Genomic DNA, 18023 nt, shown 5'->3' on the forward strand with positions numbered 1-18023 from the left:
TAATCAATGGCAGGTTGTGATGTTGATTTCACCATTGAAATGTGGTAATTTCCCAACCAACATTCAACAACATAAATACACATTGAAACAACATGCTTCTTGACGACGTTTAATCAATGTCAGGTTGTGATGTTGATTTTGGCCATTGAAATTTGGTCATTTCCCAACCAATATTCTACAACACAAATACACGTTGAAACAACATGCTTCTTGACGACGTTTAATCAATGTCAGGTTGTGATGTTGATTTTGGCCATTGAAATTTGGTCATTTCCTAACCAATATTCTACAACACAAATTACATTGTTGAAACAACATCCTTTTTGACTAAATTTAATCAATGTCAGGTTGTGATGTTGATTTGAACATTGAAATGTGGTTATTTCCCAACCAATATTCTACAACACAAATACACATTGTTGAAACAACCTTCTTAAAGACGTTTAATCAATGTCAGTTCGTGATGTTAATTTGACCATTGAAATGTGTTCATTTCCCAACCAACATTCTACAACATAAATACACGTTGAAACAACATGCTTCTTGACGACGTTTAATCAATGTCAGGTTGTGATGTTGATTTTGGCCATTGAAATTTGGTCATTTCCTAACCAATATTCTACAACACAAATCTACATTGTTGAAACAACATCCTTTTTGACGAAGTTCAATCAATGTCAGGTTGTGATGTTGATTTGACCATTGAAATTTTGTTATTTCCCAACCAATATTCTACAACACAAATAAACATTGTTGAAACAACATGCTTTTTGACGACGTTTAATCAATGTCAGGTTGTGATGTTGATTTGACCATTGAAATGTGTTCATTTCCCAACCAACATTCTACAACATAAATGCACGTTGAAACAACATCTATCTTGACCATGTTTAATCAATGTCAGGTTGTGATGTTGATTTTGGTCATTGAAATTTGGTCATTTCCTAACCAATATTCTACAACACAAATACGCATTGTTGAAACAACTTTCTTGATGACGTTTAATCAATGTCAGGTTGTGATGTTGATTTTGGTCATTGAAATTTGGTAATTTCCTAGCCAATATTCTACAACACAAATACGCATTGTTGAAACAACCTTCTTGACGACGTTTAATCAATGTCAGGTTGTGATGTTGATTTGACCATTGAAATGTGGTAATTTCCCAACCAACATTCAACAACATAAAATACACGATGAAACAACATGCTTCTTGACGACGTTTAATCAATGTCAGGTTGTGATGTTGATTTTGGCCATTGAAATTTGGTCATTTCCCAACCATCATTCTACAGCATAAATACACGTTGAAACAACATCCTTCTTGACCATGTTTAATCAATGTCAGGTTGTGATGTTGATTTTGCTCATTGAAATTTGGTCATTTCCTAACCAATATTCTACAACACAAATATGCATTGTTGAAACAACCTTCTTGACGACGTTAAATCAATGTCAGGTTGTGATGTTGATTTTGGTCATTGAAATTTGGTCATTTCCTAACCAATATTCAATAACACAAATTACATTGTTGAAACAACATCCTTTTTGACGAAATGTAATCAATGTCAGGTTGTGATGTTGATTTAAACATTGAAATGTGTTCATTTCCCAACCAACATTCTACAACATAAATACACGTTGAAACAACATGCTTCTTGACGACGTTTAGTCAATGTCAGGTTGTGATGTTGATTTTGGCCATTGAAATTTGGTCATTTCCTAACCAATATTCTACAACACAAATCTACATTGTTGAAACAACATCCTTTTTGACGAAGTTCAATCAATGTCAGGTTGTGATGTTGATTTGACCATTGAAATTTAGTTATTTCCCAACCAATATTCTACAACACAAATAAACATTGTTGAAACAACATGCTTTTTGACGACGTTTAATCAATGTCAGGTTGTGATGTTGATTTGACCATTGAAATGTGTTCATTTCCCAACCAACATTCTACAACATAAATGCACGTTGAAACAACATCTTTCTTGACCATGTTTAATCAATGTCAGGTTGTGATGTTGATTTTGGTCATTGAAATTTGGTCATTTCCTAACCAATATTCTACAACACAAATACGCATTGTTGAAACAACCTTCTTGATGACGTTTAATCAATGTCAGGTTGTGATGTTGATTTTGGTCATTGAAATTTGGTCATTTCCTAACCAATATTCTACAACACAAATACGCATTGTTGAAACAACCTTCTTGACGACGTTTAATCAATGTCAGGTTGTGATGTTGATTTGACCATTAAAATGTGGTAATTTCCCAACCAACATTCAACAACATAAATACACGTTGAAACATGCTTCTTAATGACGTTTAATCAATGTCAGGTTGTGATGTTGATTTTGGCCATTGAAATTTGGTCATTTCCTAACCAATATTCTACAACACAAATATACACATTGTTGAAACAACATCCTTTTTGACTAACTTTAATCAATGTCAGGTTGTGATGTTCATTTGACCATTGAAACATGGTAATTTCCCAACCAATATTCTACAACACAAATATACACATTGTTGAAACAACATCCTTTTTGACTAACTTTAATCAATGTCAGGTTGTGATGTTCATTTGACCATTGAAACATGGTCATTTCCCAACCAGTATTCTACAACACAAATACACATTGTTGAAACAACAAGCTTCTTAACGACGTTTATTTAATGTCAGGTTGTGATGTTGATTTTGGCCATTGAAACATGGTCATTTCCTAACCAATATTCTACAACACAAATACACATTGTTGAAACAACATCCTTTTTGACTAAGTTTAATCAATGTCAGGTTGTGATGTTGATTTGACCATTGAAATTTAGTTATTTCCCAACCAATATTCTACAACACAAATAAACATTGTTGAAACAACATGCTTTTTGACGACGTTTAATCAATGTCAGGTTGTGATGTTGATTTGACCATTGAAATGTGTTCATTTCCCAACCAACATTCTACAACATAAATGCACGTTGAAACAACATCTTTCTTGACCATGTTTAATCAATGTCAGGTTGTGATGTTGATTTTGGTCATTGAAATTTGGTCATTTCCTAACCAATATTCTACAACACAAATACGCATTGTTGAAACAACCTTCTTGATGACGTTTAATCAATGTCAGGTTGTGATGTTGATTTTGGTCATTGAAATTTGGTCATTTCCTAACCAATATTCTACAACACAAATACGCATTGTTGAAACAACCTTCTTGACGACGTTTAATCAATGTCAGGTTGTGATGTTGATTTGACCATTAAAATGTGGTAATTTCCCAACCAACATTCAACAACATAAATACACGTTGAAACATGCTTCTTAATGACGTTTAATCAATGTCAGGTTGTGATGTTGATTTTGGCCATTGAAATTTGGTCATTTCCTAACCAATATTCTACAACACAAATATACACATTGTTGAAACAACATCCTTTTTGACTAACTTTAATCAATGTCAGGTTGTGATGTTCATTTGACCATTGAAACATGGTAATTTCCCAACCAATATTCTACAACACAAATATACACATTGTTGAAACAACATCCTTTTTGACTAACTTTAATCAATGTCAGGTTGTGATGTTCATTTGACCATTGAAACATGGTCATTTCCCAACCAGTATTCTACAACACAAATACACATTGTTGAAACAACAAGCTTCTTAACGACGTTTATTTAATGTCAGGTTGTGATGTTGATTTTGGCCATTGAAACATGGTCATTTCCTAACCAATATTCTACAACACAAATACACATTGTTGAAACAACATCCTTTTTGACTAAGTTTAATCAATGTCAGGTTGTGATGTTGTTTTGACCATTGAAATGTAGTTATTTCCCAACCAATATTCTACAACACAAATACACATTGTTGAAACAACCTTCTTGACGACGTTTAATCAATGTCAGGTTGTGATGTTGATTTGACCATTGAAATGTGTTCATTTCCCAACCAACATTCTACAACATAAATACACGTTGAAACAACATCCTTCTTGACAATGTTTAATCAATGTCAGGTTGTGATGTTGATTTTGGTCATTGAAATTTGGTCATTTCCTAACCAATATTCTACAACACAAATACACGTTGTTGAAACAACATGCTTCTTAACGACGTTTATTTAATGTCAGGTTGTGATGTTGATTTTGGCCATTGAAATTTGGTCATTTCCTAACCAATGTTCTAAAACACAAATGACATTGTTGAAACAACATCCTTTTTGACGAAGTTTAATCAATGTCAGGTTGTGATGTTGATTTGAACATTGAAATTTGGTTATTTCACAACCAATATTCTACAACACAAATACACATTGTTGAAACAACCTTCTTAAATACGTTTAATCAATGTCAGTTTGTGATGTTGATTTGACCATTGAAATGTGTTCATTTCCCAACCAACATTCTACAACATAAATACACGTTGAAACAACATGCTTCTTGACGACGTTTAGTCAATGTCAGGCTGTGATGTTGATTTTGGCCATTGAAATTTGGTCATTTCCTAACCAATATTCTACAACACAAATACACGATGTTGAAACAACAGCGTTCTTGACGACGTTTAATCAATGTCAGGTTGTGATGTTGATTTTGGCCATTGAAATGTGGTTATTTCCTAACCAATATTCTACAACACAAATACACATTGTTGAAACAACATCCTTCTTGACAACGTTTAATCAAAGTCAGGTTGTGATGTTGATTTGACCATTGAAATTTGGTCATTTCCCAACCAATGTTCCACAACACAAATGCAACATTGAAACAACACGTTTAATCAATGTCAGGTTGTGATGTTGATTTGACCATTGAAATGTGGTTATTTCCTATCCAATATTATACACCACGAATACACATTGTTAAACGCGAGGTTAAACCATTCTGATTGGCCAACATGTCGGTCACTTAAATGCCGGTGACGTCGCAGAAGCAAACCTTTTTGGCTCTAATTAAAACCGGGATGTCGATTGACGGTGCAGCCCTAAGGTGTAATGTGTTTTTCCGCAGGCTGTGGTCATGCTGACATGTGAGATTTGCAGCGAGGAAATCATGTTGGAGGAAGACATGAAAACACATCTTCTCCTAAGCCACCTGGACAATGACGTCCACTGCCCGCTGTGTTCTTTGTCCGGGGTGTCCTGCGACGAACTAGCCTTCCACATAAGCATCGCCCACCCAGAGAGCTGTTCGCAGCCCCAGAGTTCACCTCACACCTCATCCGGCACTCCGTGCACAAGCGTCACCAGCTTCACCGACAGCGTAGAGCCCCAGGCTGAGAGCGGGTGTAGCACGGAGCGAGATGCTGCACCCTTTGGAGCTCATAGTGCTTCATTCTCACCCCAGGAGTGTGATACCATTTCCATGCCAAGTGAAGTTGTTTTAACATTGGAGGTGGATCCAGCCATGTCGTCAACCCCTGAAAGTCCACACCCAGAGCAGGACGTCACCGGCGTTCCGAAACAAAAAGCTGCCAAACAGAAGCAACTCTCTTCCCCCCAAAATGGTCATTTTCCTTTTCTGTTATGAAACTCTGAGCGACTTGGTATTAAGGTACAGTTCCTCTTTTGCAGAGCGGTTCTCTTGCCCCATGTGTACGCTGGTCTTCAGCAGCAGCCTAATCCTGCAGGAGCACGTTGAGTTACATCTGCAGGATCACCACCCTGCTCGACAAGGTGTGTTGCAACATTTGGTACTTTTGTTAGAACCTTGCTTGTTTTGTTGTGAACGACATCATGGATGTAAGATCAGTGTACAAACAGCAGTCGCAACTTGAGAGACTCTTGTTTGATTGAAGTTGGATGAACACGGTTGGTGCATCCGGCACATGCGTTCCGAATATGACTTTTTTTGGGGTTGGGTTAGATTAGATAGATTAGATAGTACTTTATTTATTCCGTCAGGAGAGTTCCTTCAGGAAAATTACAATTTTCAGCACAATCCCATTCAAGATCAGACAAACATTAAAAGGGAGACAGAACAGGATCGCTGACGGGTCTGCCGGCTTCCAGCGCCCCTTACAAAAAAAAGGTGAGATACAGGTAAACAAGGGGGGGGAATAGAAGATTAAAATAAAATAAAAAAATCTGTCTTAGCCTGGGCCCTGGAGAGGGGATGCAGACTGAGGCCAAGGGAAAAAAACAACAACTCATAGCCATAGTACACATCCCTCTTACATGTGTGTAAGAGGGAAACATCAAACATCAAAGAACACATAGGACATTAAAGACATTAAAGCAGCAGATACAACCAGACACTTCTACATACAGCTATGAATAAAAAGTAAAAGAAACATATCCACTGTGGTGGCCTCTGCGGTGTTCCACGCCATCGTCCGCTGGGGTGGAGGGAGGATGGCCAGTGACAGGAGCAGACCCAACAAAGCAACCAGGACAGCCGACTGAGGTGTCCGACACCTGCTCACCCAGCCAAGACACCGCGAAGTCTCTCCGTCCCAGCGCTCAGTGCCAGCTCCGCAGCCCTGTCCCCTCATCCGCATCTCCTCCAGTCCCTCCAAAGCGACTCCGGTGTGGCAGAGACCCAGCAGCTGGTCTCCATGGCCAAAAGGCTCCCGGGAGGCAGATCCAGAAGTCCACAAAAAAAGCACCACAGAGGTCACGAAAGTGACACCCCTTGTCACACAGTCCCAAAGGGTCCCGGACCAAAAGACAAAAAAATATAATAACACATGAAAACAAGAGGGAAACACAAAAGGATGATACAAGAGCACAGAGCTCCTGCCTACAGCAGCCACTACAGCAGCGCCATTTTGGAAAACAGAAACAAAAAAAGGCGTATCGCTGTACTAGGGATGTAACGGTAAATGGTATGATGATAAACCGCGGTAAAATTTCGGTAGGTAATATTTTATATTTTTAATTACCCAAAAACTGTCATTTATTAATGCATCCTAGGAAACACTGCTTACTTCCTGGAAACAGACTGAAAGCAGCACCGGCGCATGCACACTAAAGTCGTTTGGCTTGAAACATGGCGGAAAGCAACTACACAGACTTTGCTCCGTAGACTTCCTTTTGGAGTAAACGGAGCCAAACGTTTCATTTAAATTTATTCCCCCTCGCTTCATTTCCTTGTAGTCTCAGTGTGCGTTCAAGACCGCACTGCTGCTATTAGATGACGACAGGTGTGGACGATTTTAGAGACAAACGCATCTGTCCCACGCTAAAAGTATACCTTGGAGGAGATGTTGCTTTCATTTTCTTAACACAGCATCTTGCTGTGACTGAGAGTTAATAACGTGAGGAAACATGCAGCAGGTATGTATCGGGAACGTTGCCACAACTTGTTTATAAAGTCTTCAGTTTGTTTACTTGGATGCTCACTCGTTCTTTATTGAGCTGCTGACTTTTTTAGTGTTCCAAAAACATCAATGCTAGCTATAATGGTTTGTCATCTCTTCGAATTAAACGCAGGCCGTGAAGATTGTGTATTAGATGTGAGAGGTATCACTCCTGTTTATTTTTGTTGGCCAAACTGTTGAGCTAACACATGGTGTTAAAGAAGACAAAGCTTGTTTATTAGACTTTGTCTTCATTAGCCAAACTACTTTGTGTTTTATATTGAGATCAAAAAGTAAACACAATGTTTTTACATGTTGTGGGTTTGTTCATTTCACAAAGTTATTGCATTAAAAAACATTCCTGTGACATAGCATTTTGTTAAGGTTTTATTGTGTATAGTTAATTGTTATACGACATATTTCGGCTCAAACTCTTAATGGATATGTCCCGATACAGCATCTACATGTACATAAAACAATACCTGTCTATCGAAATATAAAAATAGAGATAAAGGCACAATGTAATAAAAAGCTTACATGTTGATATTAAAACCCTGTTTCCATATGAGTTATGTTGGATGTAGATATAAACGGAATACAATGATTTGCAAATCCTTTTCAACCCATATTCAATTGAATGCACTACAAAGGGAACATATTTGATGTTCAAACTCATAAACTTAATTTTTTGGGGGGAAATAATAACTTGGAATTTCATGGCTGCAACACGTGCCAAAGTAGTTGGGAAAGGGCATGTTCACCACTGTGTTACATCACCTTTTCTTTTAACAACACTCAATAAACGTTTAGAAACTGAGGAAACTAATTGTTGAAGCTTTGAAAAATGTTAGTTTCCGGCCATGCCGCTTACGAACAGTGATTTCTCCAGATTCTCTGAACCTTTTGATGATGATATGGACCGTAGATGTTGAAATCCCTAAATTTCTTGCAATTGCACTTAGAGAAACATTGTTTTTAAACTGTTTGACTATTTGCTCACGCAGTTGTGGACAAAGGGGTGTACCTCGCCCCATCCTTTCTTGTGAAAGACTGAGCATTTTTTGGGAAGCTGTTTTTATACCCAATCATGGCATCCACCTGTTCCCAATTAGCCTGCACACCTGTGGGATGTTCCAAATAAGTGTTTGATGAGCATTCCTTAACTTTATCAGTATTTATTGCCACCTTTCCCAACTTTTTTTTCACGTGTTGCTGGCATCAAATGATTATTCGCACAAAAAAATTTTTTATCAGTTTGAACATCAAATATGTTGTCTTTGTTGCATATTTAACTGAATATGGGTTGAAAATGATTTGCAAATCATTGTATTCCGTTTATATTTACATCTAACACAATTTCCCAACTCCTATGGAAACTGGGTTAATATATATATATAAAAAGTGTTCATGTAGGAGATGTCAGGCTGCCAATTATGGCCAAAGTAATAATTAAGATTTTTGTTATCCATATTGAAATCATGATTACTGATTGTTAGGTAAAGCAGTGTTGGGGTGTGAACGTAATACCATCATGTCAAATATTACGTTTTTTTATTCTTTAATAATATCAAATTTTCAGCTTTTTGTCATGACATGATGCCTTTATCTGTTTTTATATTTTGATACGAGTTTTTTTTTTTTTTTTTTTAAGTATTTTAAGTTATGTTCATTCATATGTACATGTAGACGCTGTATCGGACAGATCCGTTAAGAGTTTGAGCAGACATATGTCCTATAGGAATTAACTATACACAAAAAAACATTAACAACATGCTGTGTCACATGAATGATTTTTGAGGTAACACCTTTGTGTCGTGAAAAACACACAAGAAATGTAAAAAAAAACGGTGTTTACTTGTGAAAATTAAACACAAAGCAGTTTGGTTAATGAAGATAACCATCATTATTATGATAATTATCATTGTATATTGTTACATCCCTCATCCACTAACAAGTAAAAAGTCAAGGGCAGTCACAGCATGTTCTTGCTGTAAATGTTGGTCAATTTTTTAGGCATTACGGCAAAAGCCCTGACGTGATAATACGCTCAAATTGGCTTCTTATAAGTGGAATCGACAACACTGCCTCAGTGGACTTACTGTTTTTTTCAGGAGACGAAGCACTTGAGTGCCCACTGTGCCCAGTTGTTTGCATTGACAGCGCCTCCCTGCAGCAACACGTGGAACTGCACTTAGACAGTGGAGCAGGTGGGATCGTACCGCAACATCTTGTGCTTCGAACGAGACACACATTCAGCCCTGCGCCTATGCTTCTTGCTTCAGGGACCTCTGAGTCTGACGAAACACTGGCCTGGAGACTTCAACAGGAAATGGAGAAGAAGAGAAAGGTGGAAGAGAGCCGTCTAGAGAGGGAGGAGTTCAAGAAGTTGCAGGTCTGAACAGAGAAACCCCTCGTATAATATTTGAAATATTTCACTCAATTTAACTTTATTTTAGATTTCATCTTCTTGGTGTTCTGTGTAAGTTCAGCTCTGTCGTTACTTGCTACCCTACATCACACTTTCTATTTGTTGCATGGTGTGCTTACATTTGAGAGCCAGTGGTGGTTGGTTCATTTATTAATTTTTTTGGCCGATACGCTGTAAAACACAGAATATCCGGGAAATTTACACAAATATGAAAAAAATGCTGTCTTTGTGTTGAGAAAGAACATTTGTTTGGGAAAATCATTTTTCCAGTACGCCCATTCATCCTGAACTAAACGATATAGAGACGACCACTTGAAACAAGGAAGCTAAAGCTAGCAAGAACAATCTTGCACTCGCAACACATCTCATCTGCTTGTGTTGTTGTGAACGACATCATGGATGTAAGATCAATGTACAAAAAACAGTCGCAACTTGAGAATCCTGTTTTGTTTTTGTTTTTTGTTTTTTTTTACCAGCCTCAAGTCTTCTCCTTACTCATCAAGCTCAGAACAGCAGCTCACTTCCCCCCTTCACAATAACAGCGCGGTGCACAACATCCTGTCTGACCGCGCAAACAAATCAAAAGGTTTCAAAAAAGTACCTTACAAAAGCATAATGCCAAAAGCACTTATCCATCCATCCATCCATTTTCTACCGCTTATTCCCTTATTATTATGCTTTGAATTAAAATACTGGTTAAACATGTCCAAATATGTATTGCACCAATAAATGTGTGGATTTTTGCATTTTATTAAATGTTATTTATAACGCAAAAAGCACACATTTTATAGTGGTAAAATACGTGTAAGAGGTAAAAAACTGAATTTTGTAATTGTTTTGGACTATCGCTATTTCAATTTTTTGTTACTGATTTAATTTTACTTGCTTATCTGTTACTAATTAATATTCATTTTTTTTATTTGATTATATTTAAAGCTGGGTTTTAGTGGTACATTAAATACCGTATTTCCTTGAATTGTCGCAGGGCATATAGTATGCGCCTGCCTTGAATTACTGCCGGGTCAAACTCGCTTCCCAAAATAATTAGCGCATGCTTAATTAATAACTCGTGACATCACGAGTGACACTTCCCCTGTCATCATTTTCAAAATGGAGGAGGCTGATTTCAATACCGGTAATTTCAAATGGCATAAAGGAAAGAAGATTAAGAGCTATTCAGTAGGATTTAAGGTCCAAGCTTACATCACATTCAAATTTTTACTGCATGCCTTTGGTAAGTGCCGGAGTGAGAAGAGTTTTTAAAATAATTAGCGCATGCTTACTTTTACCGCATGCCTTTAGTAGGCGCAGGAGTGAGAAGTGGTTTTAAATTAATTAGCGCCCCAGCGGCAATTCAAGGAAATACGGTAGTCATGTTTCCAAAATTGATAGTCGTTTTTATTAATTGACATTTCAATATCAATCAAAATAATAGTGATTATTGTTTTTGCCTTAATCGTCCAGCCATGTGACTTGTGTGGTTGTGGAAGTGGTGCAGTAGAACCTGTTGCAGTGTCACAATATGAAGTGTTGCGCCAAGACCCTGCATGTAACCCAGATCTGTGCGGGCGTTTTAAATTCGCAGAGGCAGTTTGGCCTGGATGGCAGTGGCAGCTATCGCTCCCAGATGGAAAGAAACATGGCGAGGGATGTGGCCAGAGGCGTCTTGGCCCCAGCAGAGTATCACTGTAAAAGGGTGGAGTTGTTGGAGTCGCTCGCCTCAGGAGTTGACGATGGCAGGACCAGAACTCAGGGTATGTGGGGGAAAAATTCTAGGTCTGTACTCCTATTTTGTACAATACTGTACATGCTTTAACAATACCAGAATTTAATGGCAAAACTATGTTTAATGCCATGGGTGTCCAAACTTATGACTTGGGGGCCACATTGGGCTAAAAAGATTTGTCCGAAAGTATGTATCCTATTAATATAATAATATCACAGATATATAATTAACATAATTGGGTATTAAGAGTAGGTGAAATTTAGACTCCTACCTCATTAGTTGCATGGTGTGCTTACGTTTGAGAGCCAGTGCTGGTTGCTTCATTTATTTCTTTTTTTTTTGGGCTAATACGCTATAAAACACGGACTATCCACTTGAAGCTAGGAAGCTAAAGTGAGCTCCTTAAAGCTTTGTAGTTAGAAAAATTAAGCAGTTAAAATGTGCCAAACATAGTTAAGTTTGGAGAGTGTTTTGCATTTTTCCCAGCATGCATTGTTCATTTGAATGGTTGTAATTTTGAATTGTGTATGTTTGGACATTTTTTAGTTTGCGTTATGAGACTGTATATGTTGACTTTCTGTATTTGCAGTTTTTTTGCACAATGAGTGGAATAGGTTGTTTAGATAGGGTTGTACAAGTGACCACCCTTCTTTTTTAAGTTCAATGCATGGGCATTGACCTTCTTTACTCACATTGTCCAGGGGATGTCAGCCAAGTTGTAGCAATTTGGCCGGCAGATGTTTAAAGGTGCCATATGAAATAATTTCATGTCAAGTCATTATTAAATGCTCCTGATATGTCAAAAGTCGTTAATAAATCATGTTCTTTTTGAATACCTTTATAACTGATGATGGTGGTTCAGCTGGGATATGCTCTTTCCAAAATTAGATTTACAGCGCCAAAATATTGTTGTTGTTTTCATTTCGATGCCCCGCTCTCCGTCGTTTGACCAATTAAAAAAAATCTGAGTGTCGAGCTATTGCCACTGGTAAAGTTACTAAACATGTCAGACATTAGTAAATCTAAAAGGCGTCGTTACGATTCTCAACTTATTCATAACAAAGCCAGGAACAAAACAAGGATTTGTATCGTGTATTCCTTTGAAAGATGGACACGATTGAAGGCGGAGACGATTTTTTTCATCTGACGCCAAACTTGCTATTTTTCTCCTTGATAAATAAGTAAGGTATTTACGTCTTATTACCTGTAATACATGGAAATGGACATTTCGTAATTAAACTATATTGTCCAATACAGTCTATGATCTTGTCTAACACGGTTAGTATGTTCGTGCAACAAATGCTTATTTTGGTGGTACTCAGCTCCTCACGTGATGCAAAGCATGCTAGCCCGGTCAATGACAAAACAACATACGGAAAATATATGCCCGTTAGCATGTATGTCAATGTGTCATCCAACTTACAGGGCAAAATATATTTTCGACAACCTATGTGGATATGGGTCATGTTAGTGCCTATTTCCTTCTCAATATGCTAATACTCTGATGAAATGTGTTCCAACATTAGCATGGCTAATAGCGGTTCCTGGCACTGTATGTGCATCAGGCACATATGGGGTGGTATTTGCTTGGCACAATATAATGCATTACATGTTTTGACGTGGTAGTAGTATATGATTTTTGCGTAACGTTTGTTGGCTCATAGAATTGCACTCTGCATTGAAAGATGGTGAAGAGAATGCAGTGCGTCACGTTGGATGCAACATGGAGTTATGCTGAACAAAATGTGGCGGTAACTCTAGTGTTGGCCTTGGCTTGCCATCAAAGTTGGCCTATGCGATATATAATATATATTATGTTATTATATATAATTATTTCGATGGGGGTCCATGCGGTCAAAATAGACATTAATTTAGCAGGGTAATGCCAACTATCTGTCCCGACTCCTGACGAAAATATTGCTGCGTAACTTTGCAAATACATCTGGCTATTTGACAACAGTAAAATGAGGCATAATTAATTAGTAAATCATCTTGCAAGAAGCATAAGCATAGAGAAACCTACAGCTTAGGACTCGTCGATTTTCATTTAAAGTTTCTTGGCGTAGGATTTGGATTCGGCTGCGTATCTGGCAACCTCAGTCATGGAGAGTGTGAGGCACTACATCATTTTGACCGTGATTGCAGTAACATTTTTGGCCACATTACTACATATGGCACCTTTTTAAAATTAAGCTGGCATTCCGCAGGCCTGACTCCTTAATAAATTGGTGACGTCTGGCGGGCCAAACTGAAGATGTCAGCGGGCTGCACTTGGACTACAGACATTCATGTAACCATTTCCCTTGTGGATCATAAAAATTGTCTAAGTTTTATGCTGATTTATATCTAGCTCTATTTATGGGTCGTAGAATTCAATGATATCTTAATTATAGTGGGAGTTGCGTTCCAGATCCCATTGTGCTGCGTGTATTTGTGCAAAGTAGTGGCACTGTTTATTTTAGGAATTATATGAATATTGTATGCAATTTAGCTCTTTTTTAAATCTTCCACACACTCTTATAAACCTTCCCCATATTGTTAATTGACAGTTGTTACACTCTTAGAAACACTTGCTCTGCCCCTAAACACTTTTTACACTCTTAAACCTCTCATTGCATCATATATTCTGTGTAGTACTCATCGTTTATGGATTATCTTTGCAGTGCTAATGACCACAAATTAATATAACAATGGTAGTTCCAGTAATGTAACTTAGCCTGATAACAGTCGAGCTAGCCTAAGGCTAGTTCATTTTGCCCTGCATTAAGCAGTTCCACTTTTTCTGTGATAGTAGGCCTCTTCCTCTGGTGCTCGGGTTCAGGTAGTAGGGCACAGATTGTAATGTACTCTGCCACCTTGTTTGAGTATTCGTATGTACTCTTTCTCTCTGTGTCTAGGTGTCATGCGCCTTGTAGGATTGTAATGTACCATCTGTCTGTGTCTAGGTGTCATGGCCGCCTTGTACGAGTACTATCAGATTGAGTGCAGAGAATGTGTGCATGTGTGGTTAAGCGCGGACACTGACCACTACTGCTCCTCAACGGGGGACAAAGGCTGGGGCTGTGGCTACAGAAACTTCCAGATGCTGCTGTCATCGCTACTCAGAATCGAGATGTATGCACCCTCCTTCCCAGGTACTCCATCACACTCAACCCAATCAAATACAAACCTTACCTTTACGCTACGAAACAACACGGCAAATCAATTAGCCTAGGAATATTAAAGCGGCTATAACAAGTAGAGTTGTTACTTTTTAACACTACTCGAGTGTAACAAGTAGTGTTGTTACTTTGTAATACTACTAAAGTGTAACAAGTAGTTACACTCTCGTAGAGTTTTAAAAAGTACACTATTACAAATCAACAACACTACTTGTTACTCTAGTGGTGTTAAACACTACTACAGTGTAACTTTTTAATTTATACTACTGGAGTAACAAGTAGTTACTCTTTTATACTACTGGAGTATAAAGAAACAGCTTACTTTTTAACACTATATGAGTGTAACAAGTAGTGTTTGTAATACTACTAAGTAGTTACTTTTTATCACTACTCGAGTAAGAAATAGTTGTTACTTGGTAATACTACTAAGTAGTTACTCTTTAATACTACTAGAGTGTAACAAGTTCTTACTTTGTAATAGTACTACAGTGTAACAAGTAGTTACTTTTTAATACTACTAGAGTGTAACAAGTTGTTACTTTGTAATAGTACTACCGTGTAACAAGTAGTCTTGTTACCTATTAATACTACTAAAGTGTAACTGTTGTTACTTAAGAATACTATTAGAACGTAACAAGTATTGTTAATTTTTAACTACTAGAGTGTAAAAAATTGTGTTATTAATACTACTAGAGTGTAACAAGTAGTGTTAATTTTTAATACTAATTAATTGTAACAAGTTAATTTTTAATACTACTATAGTTTAACAAGTAGTGTTGTTGATTAATAATACTACTAGATTGTAACAAGTGATGTTAATTTGTAATACTACTAGAGTGTAACAAGTAGTGTTGTTACTTTTTAATAGTACCAGAGTGTAACAAGTAATGTTACTTTATAATACTATTAGTTTAACAAGTAGCGTTGTTAATTTGTAATACTACTATAATGTAACATACAGCGCGGTTACTTTTTATTACTACTAGAGTGTAAAAAGTAGAGTTGTTACTTTTTAATGCTACTAGAGTGTAAAAAGTAGCATTGTTACTTTTTAATGCTTCTAGAGTGTAACACGTGTTGTTAATTTTTAATAATACTAGAGTGTAATAAGTAGCTTTGTTACTTATTACACTCTAGTATAGGGGTCGGCAACCCGCGGCTCCGGAGCCCCATGCAGCTCTTTGATCACTCTGATGTGGCTCAGTTGCATACTTGCCGACCCCCCGATTTTTCTGGGAGGTTTCTGGATTTCAGTACCTCTCCCAGAAATCTCCCGGGGCAAATATTCTCAGATTTTCACTCGGACAACAATATTGAGTGCGTGCCATGATGTGGCAATGCCTTTAATGTCCTCTGGAACATGACGTCGCGTCCGCTCTTACACAATGCTATCTGCGTGCCGACCGGTCACATGTAATGTGCGGCCGCAACTATCACACGAAAGTGACTGCAAAGCATACTTGATCAACAGCCATACAGGTTACATTGAGGGTTGTGATAGAAACAACTTTAACACTCTTACTAAATGTGCTCCACACTGAACCCACACCAAACAAGAATGATGAAACACATTTCGAGAGAACATCCGCACTGTAACACAACATAAACACAACAGAACATACCCAGAATCCATGCATCCCTAACTCTTCCGGGCTAAATTATACACCCCCGCTACCACCAATCCAACCTCAACCGACGCACGGAGGGCCATTGTTGCTTTTTATTTTTTATTCTTATTGTAATATTTCTCTATTTTGTTTCCATTTAAATCCCCATTATGTACTTTTTACTTTTTATTTTTATTTATTTTTTTATTTTTTTTAATTGATCTCAACTCTGTACACTGCTGCTGGAATATTAATTTTCCTGAAGGAGTCAATAAAGTACTGTCTATCTATCTATCTATCTATCTATCTATCTATCTATCTATCTATCTATCTATCTATCTATCTATCTATCTATCTATCTATCTATCTATCTCTATCTATCTATCTATCTGATGCAGGTAACCATTACCAACTGTTCCCAAACAACACAGAAGTCATTGTTTTTTGTTGAGATATAGAGAGATGCTGTTTTTCTACTGTAGGTAGAGAAAATTAATAACATTGGGGTGGGTCAAAGAAAAGGCAAACCAAATAAATACATACAGTGGGGTGCGGGGACCCCGAGAGGTAGTTGTAGGGTGTCCACAGTTAAATGAGATAATAATGGACCCTTAATGGGTATTGTACACTCTCAATTCCATGTGGGCCCATAGATAGAAATGTCATTAAATGTAGCTTTGATGTAGAAAGCTATGTTTGCGGTGTAGCTTGTAGTGTAGCTTGCTACACTTCTCCGGTCATTGCTTCCCTGTTGCTTAGTTGCATTAAATGGAGTGTAACTTTTAGCTTAGCTTACTATGTTTTCCAGGTAGCTTGCCCACCACTGCTAATTACTACTACTAGAGTAACAAGTCGTGTTACCTTTTATTACGACTATCAAATCAAGCTTTACTTATATAGCGCTTTTTATACATAAAAAAAATGCAACGCAAAGTGCTTTACAAAGTTAAACACAATACCCCGGTGACCCAAATCCCCCATTATCACATGTACGCACGGATACTGATACCAAACACAAACACATGCACGCACACACAACATACACACATGCAACTATATGGACCAATAATTGCATGACTGAGTACAGAGGAGACTTGTGAGTAAACACTATCACAGGAGCCATTTGCACCAGGAGGTCAACAGACCATAGCCACCAGGACGCTGACACAAACGCGCCACCACAAGCACGGCCGATAACCCCTGAGGCAGATGGCTCTGAGGAATGTTGGAAAATAAAAAATAAAACTTGTAAAATAGAAGAACCATGTGTAGAGATAATGAATAAAATACAAGTAAGACATATGAAGATTAATAGGAGAAAAAAAAAATAATATATGTATGTATATATATATATATATACACACATATATATTAGGGGTGTGGAAAAAAATCCATTCGAATACGAATCGCGATTCTCATGTTGTGCGATTCAGAATCGGTTCGCATTTTTAGAAAAATCGATTTATTTTTTTTATTTTTTATTTTTTTTTAATCAATCCAACAAAACAATACACAGCAATACCATAACAATGCAATCCAATTCCAAAACCAAACCTGACCCAGCAACCCTCAGAACTGAAATAAACAGAGCAATTGAAAGGAGACACAAACACGACACAGAACAAACCAAAAGTAGTGAAACAAATATGAATATTATCATCAACAGTATCAATATTAGTTATAATTTCAGCATAGCAGTGATTAAAAATGCCTCATTGACATTATCATTAGACATTTATAAAAATAAAAATAAAAGAACAATAGTGTCACAGTGGCTTACAC

At 37.3% G+C, this 18023-nt stretch overlaps 2 protein-coding genes across 6 annotated transcripts in view; one reads left to right on the forward strand and one right to left on the reverse strand.

Annotated features, from left to right (window-relative positions):
* kpna5 (karyopherin alpha 5 (importin alpha 6)) overlaps positions 1–18023 on the reverse strand; it is an 89415-nt gene that overhangs the window by 33463 nt on the left and 37929 nt on the right. The gene's annotated exons all lie outside the window — the stretch shown is intronic.
* zufsp (zinc finger containing ubiquitin peptidase 1) overlaps positions 1–18023 on the forward strand; it is a 39617-nt gene that overhangs the window by 6437 nt on the left and 15157 nt on the right. For 2 of the 3 annotated variants that reach the window (XM_061882312.1, XM_061882309.1), the window contains exons 2-7: positions 5030–5525; positions 5593–5694; positions 9431–9526; positions 9602–9711; positions 11333–11501; positions 14419–14607. In XM_061882312.1, coding sequence (XP_061738296.1) covers positions 5039–5525; positions 5593–5694; positions 9431–9526; positions 9602–9711; positions 11333–11501; positions 14419–14607 — 1153 coding nt within the window. In that variant the 5' untranslated portion in view covers positions 5030–5038. The remainder of the gene's footprint in view (positions 1–5029; positions 5526–5592; positions 5695–9430; positions 9527–9601; positions 9712–11332; positions 11502–14418; positions 14608–18023) is intronic. The other variant, XM_061882310.1, reaches the window with a different exon arrangement.

This window comes from Nerophis ophidion, linkage group LG21, assembly GCF_033978795.1.
Source record: "Nerophis ophidion isolate RoL-2023_Sa linkage group LG21, RoL_Noph_v1.0, whole genome shotgun sequence".
Taxonomy (NCBI): domain Eukaryota; kingdom Metazoa; phylum Chordata; class Actinopteri; order Syngnathiformes; family Syngnathidae; genus Nerophis; species Nerophis ophidion.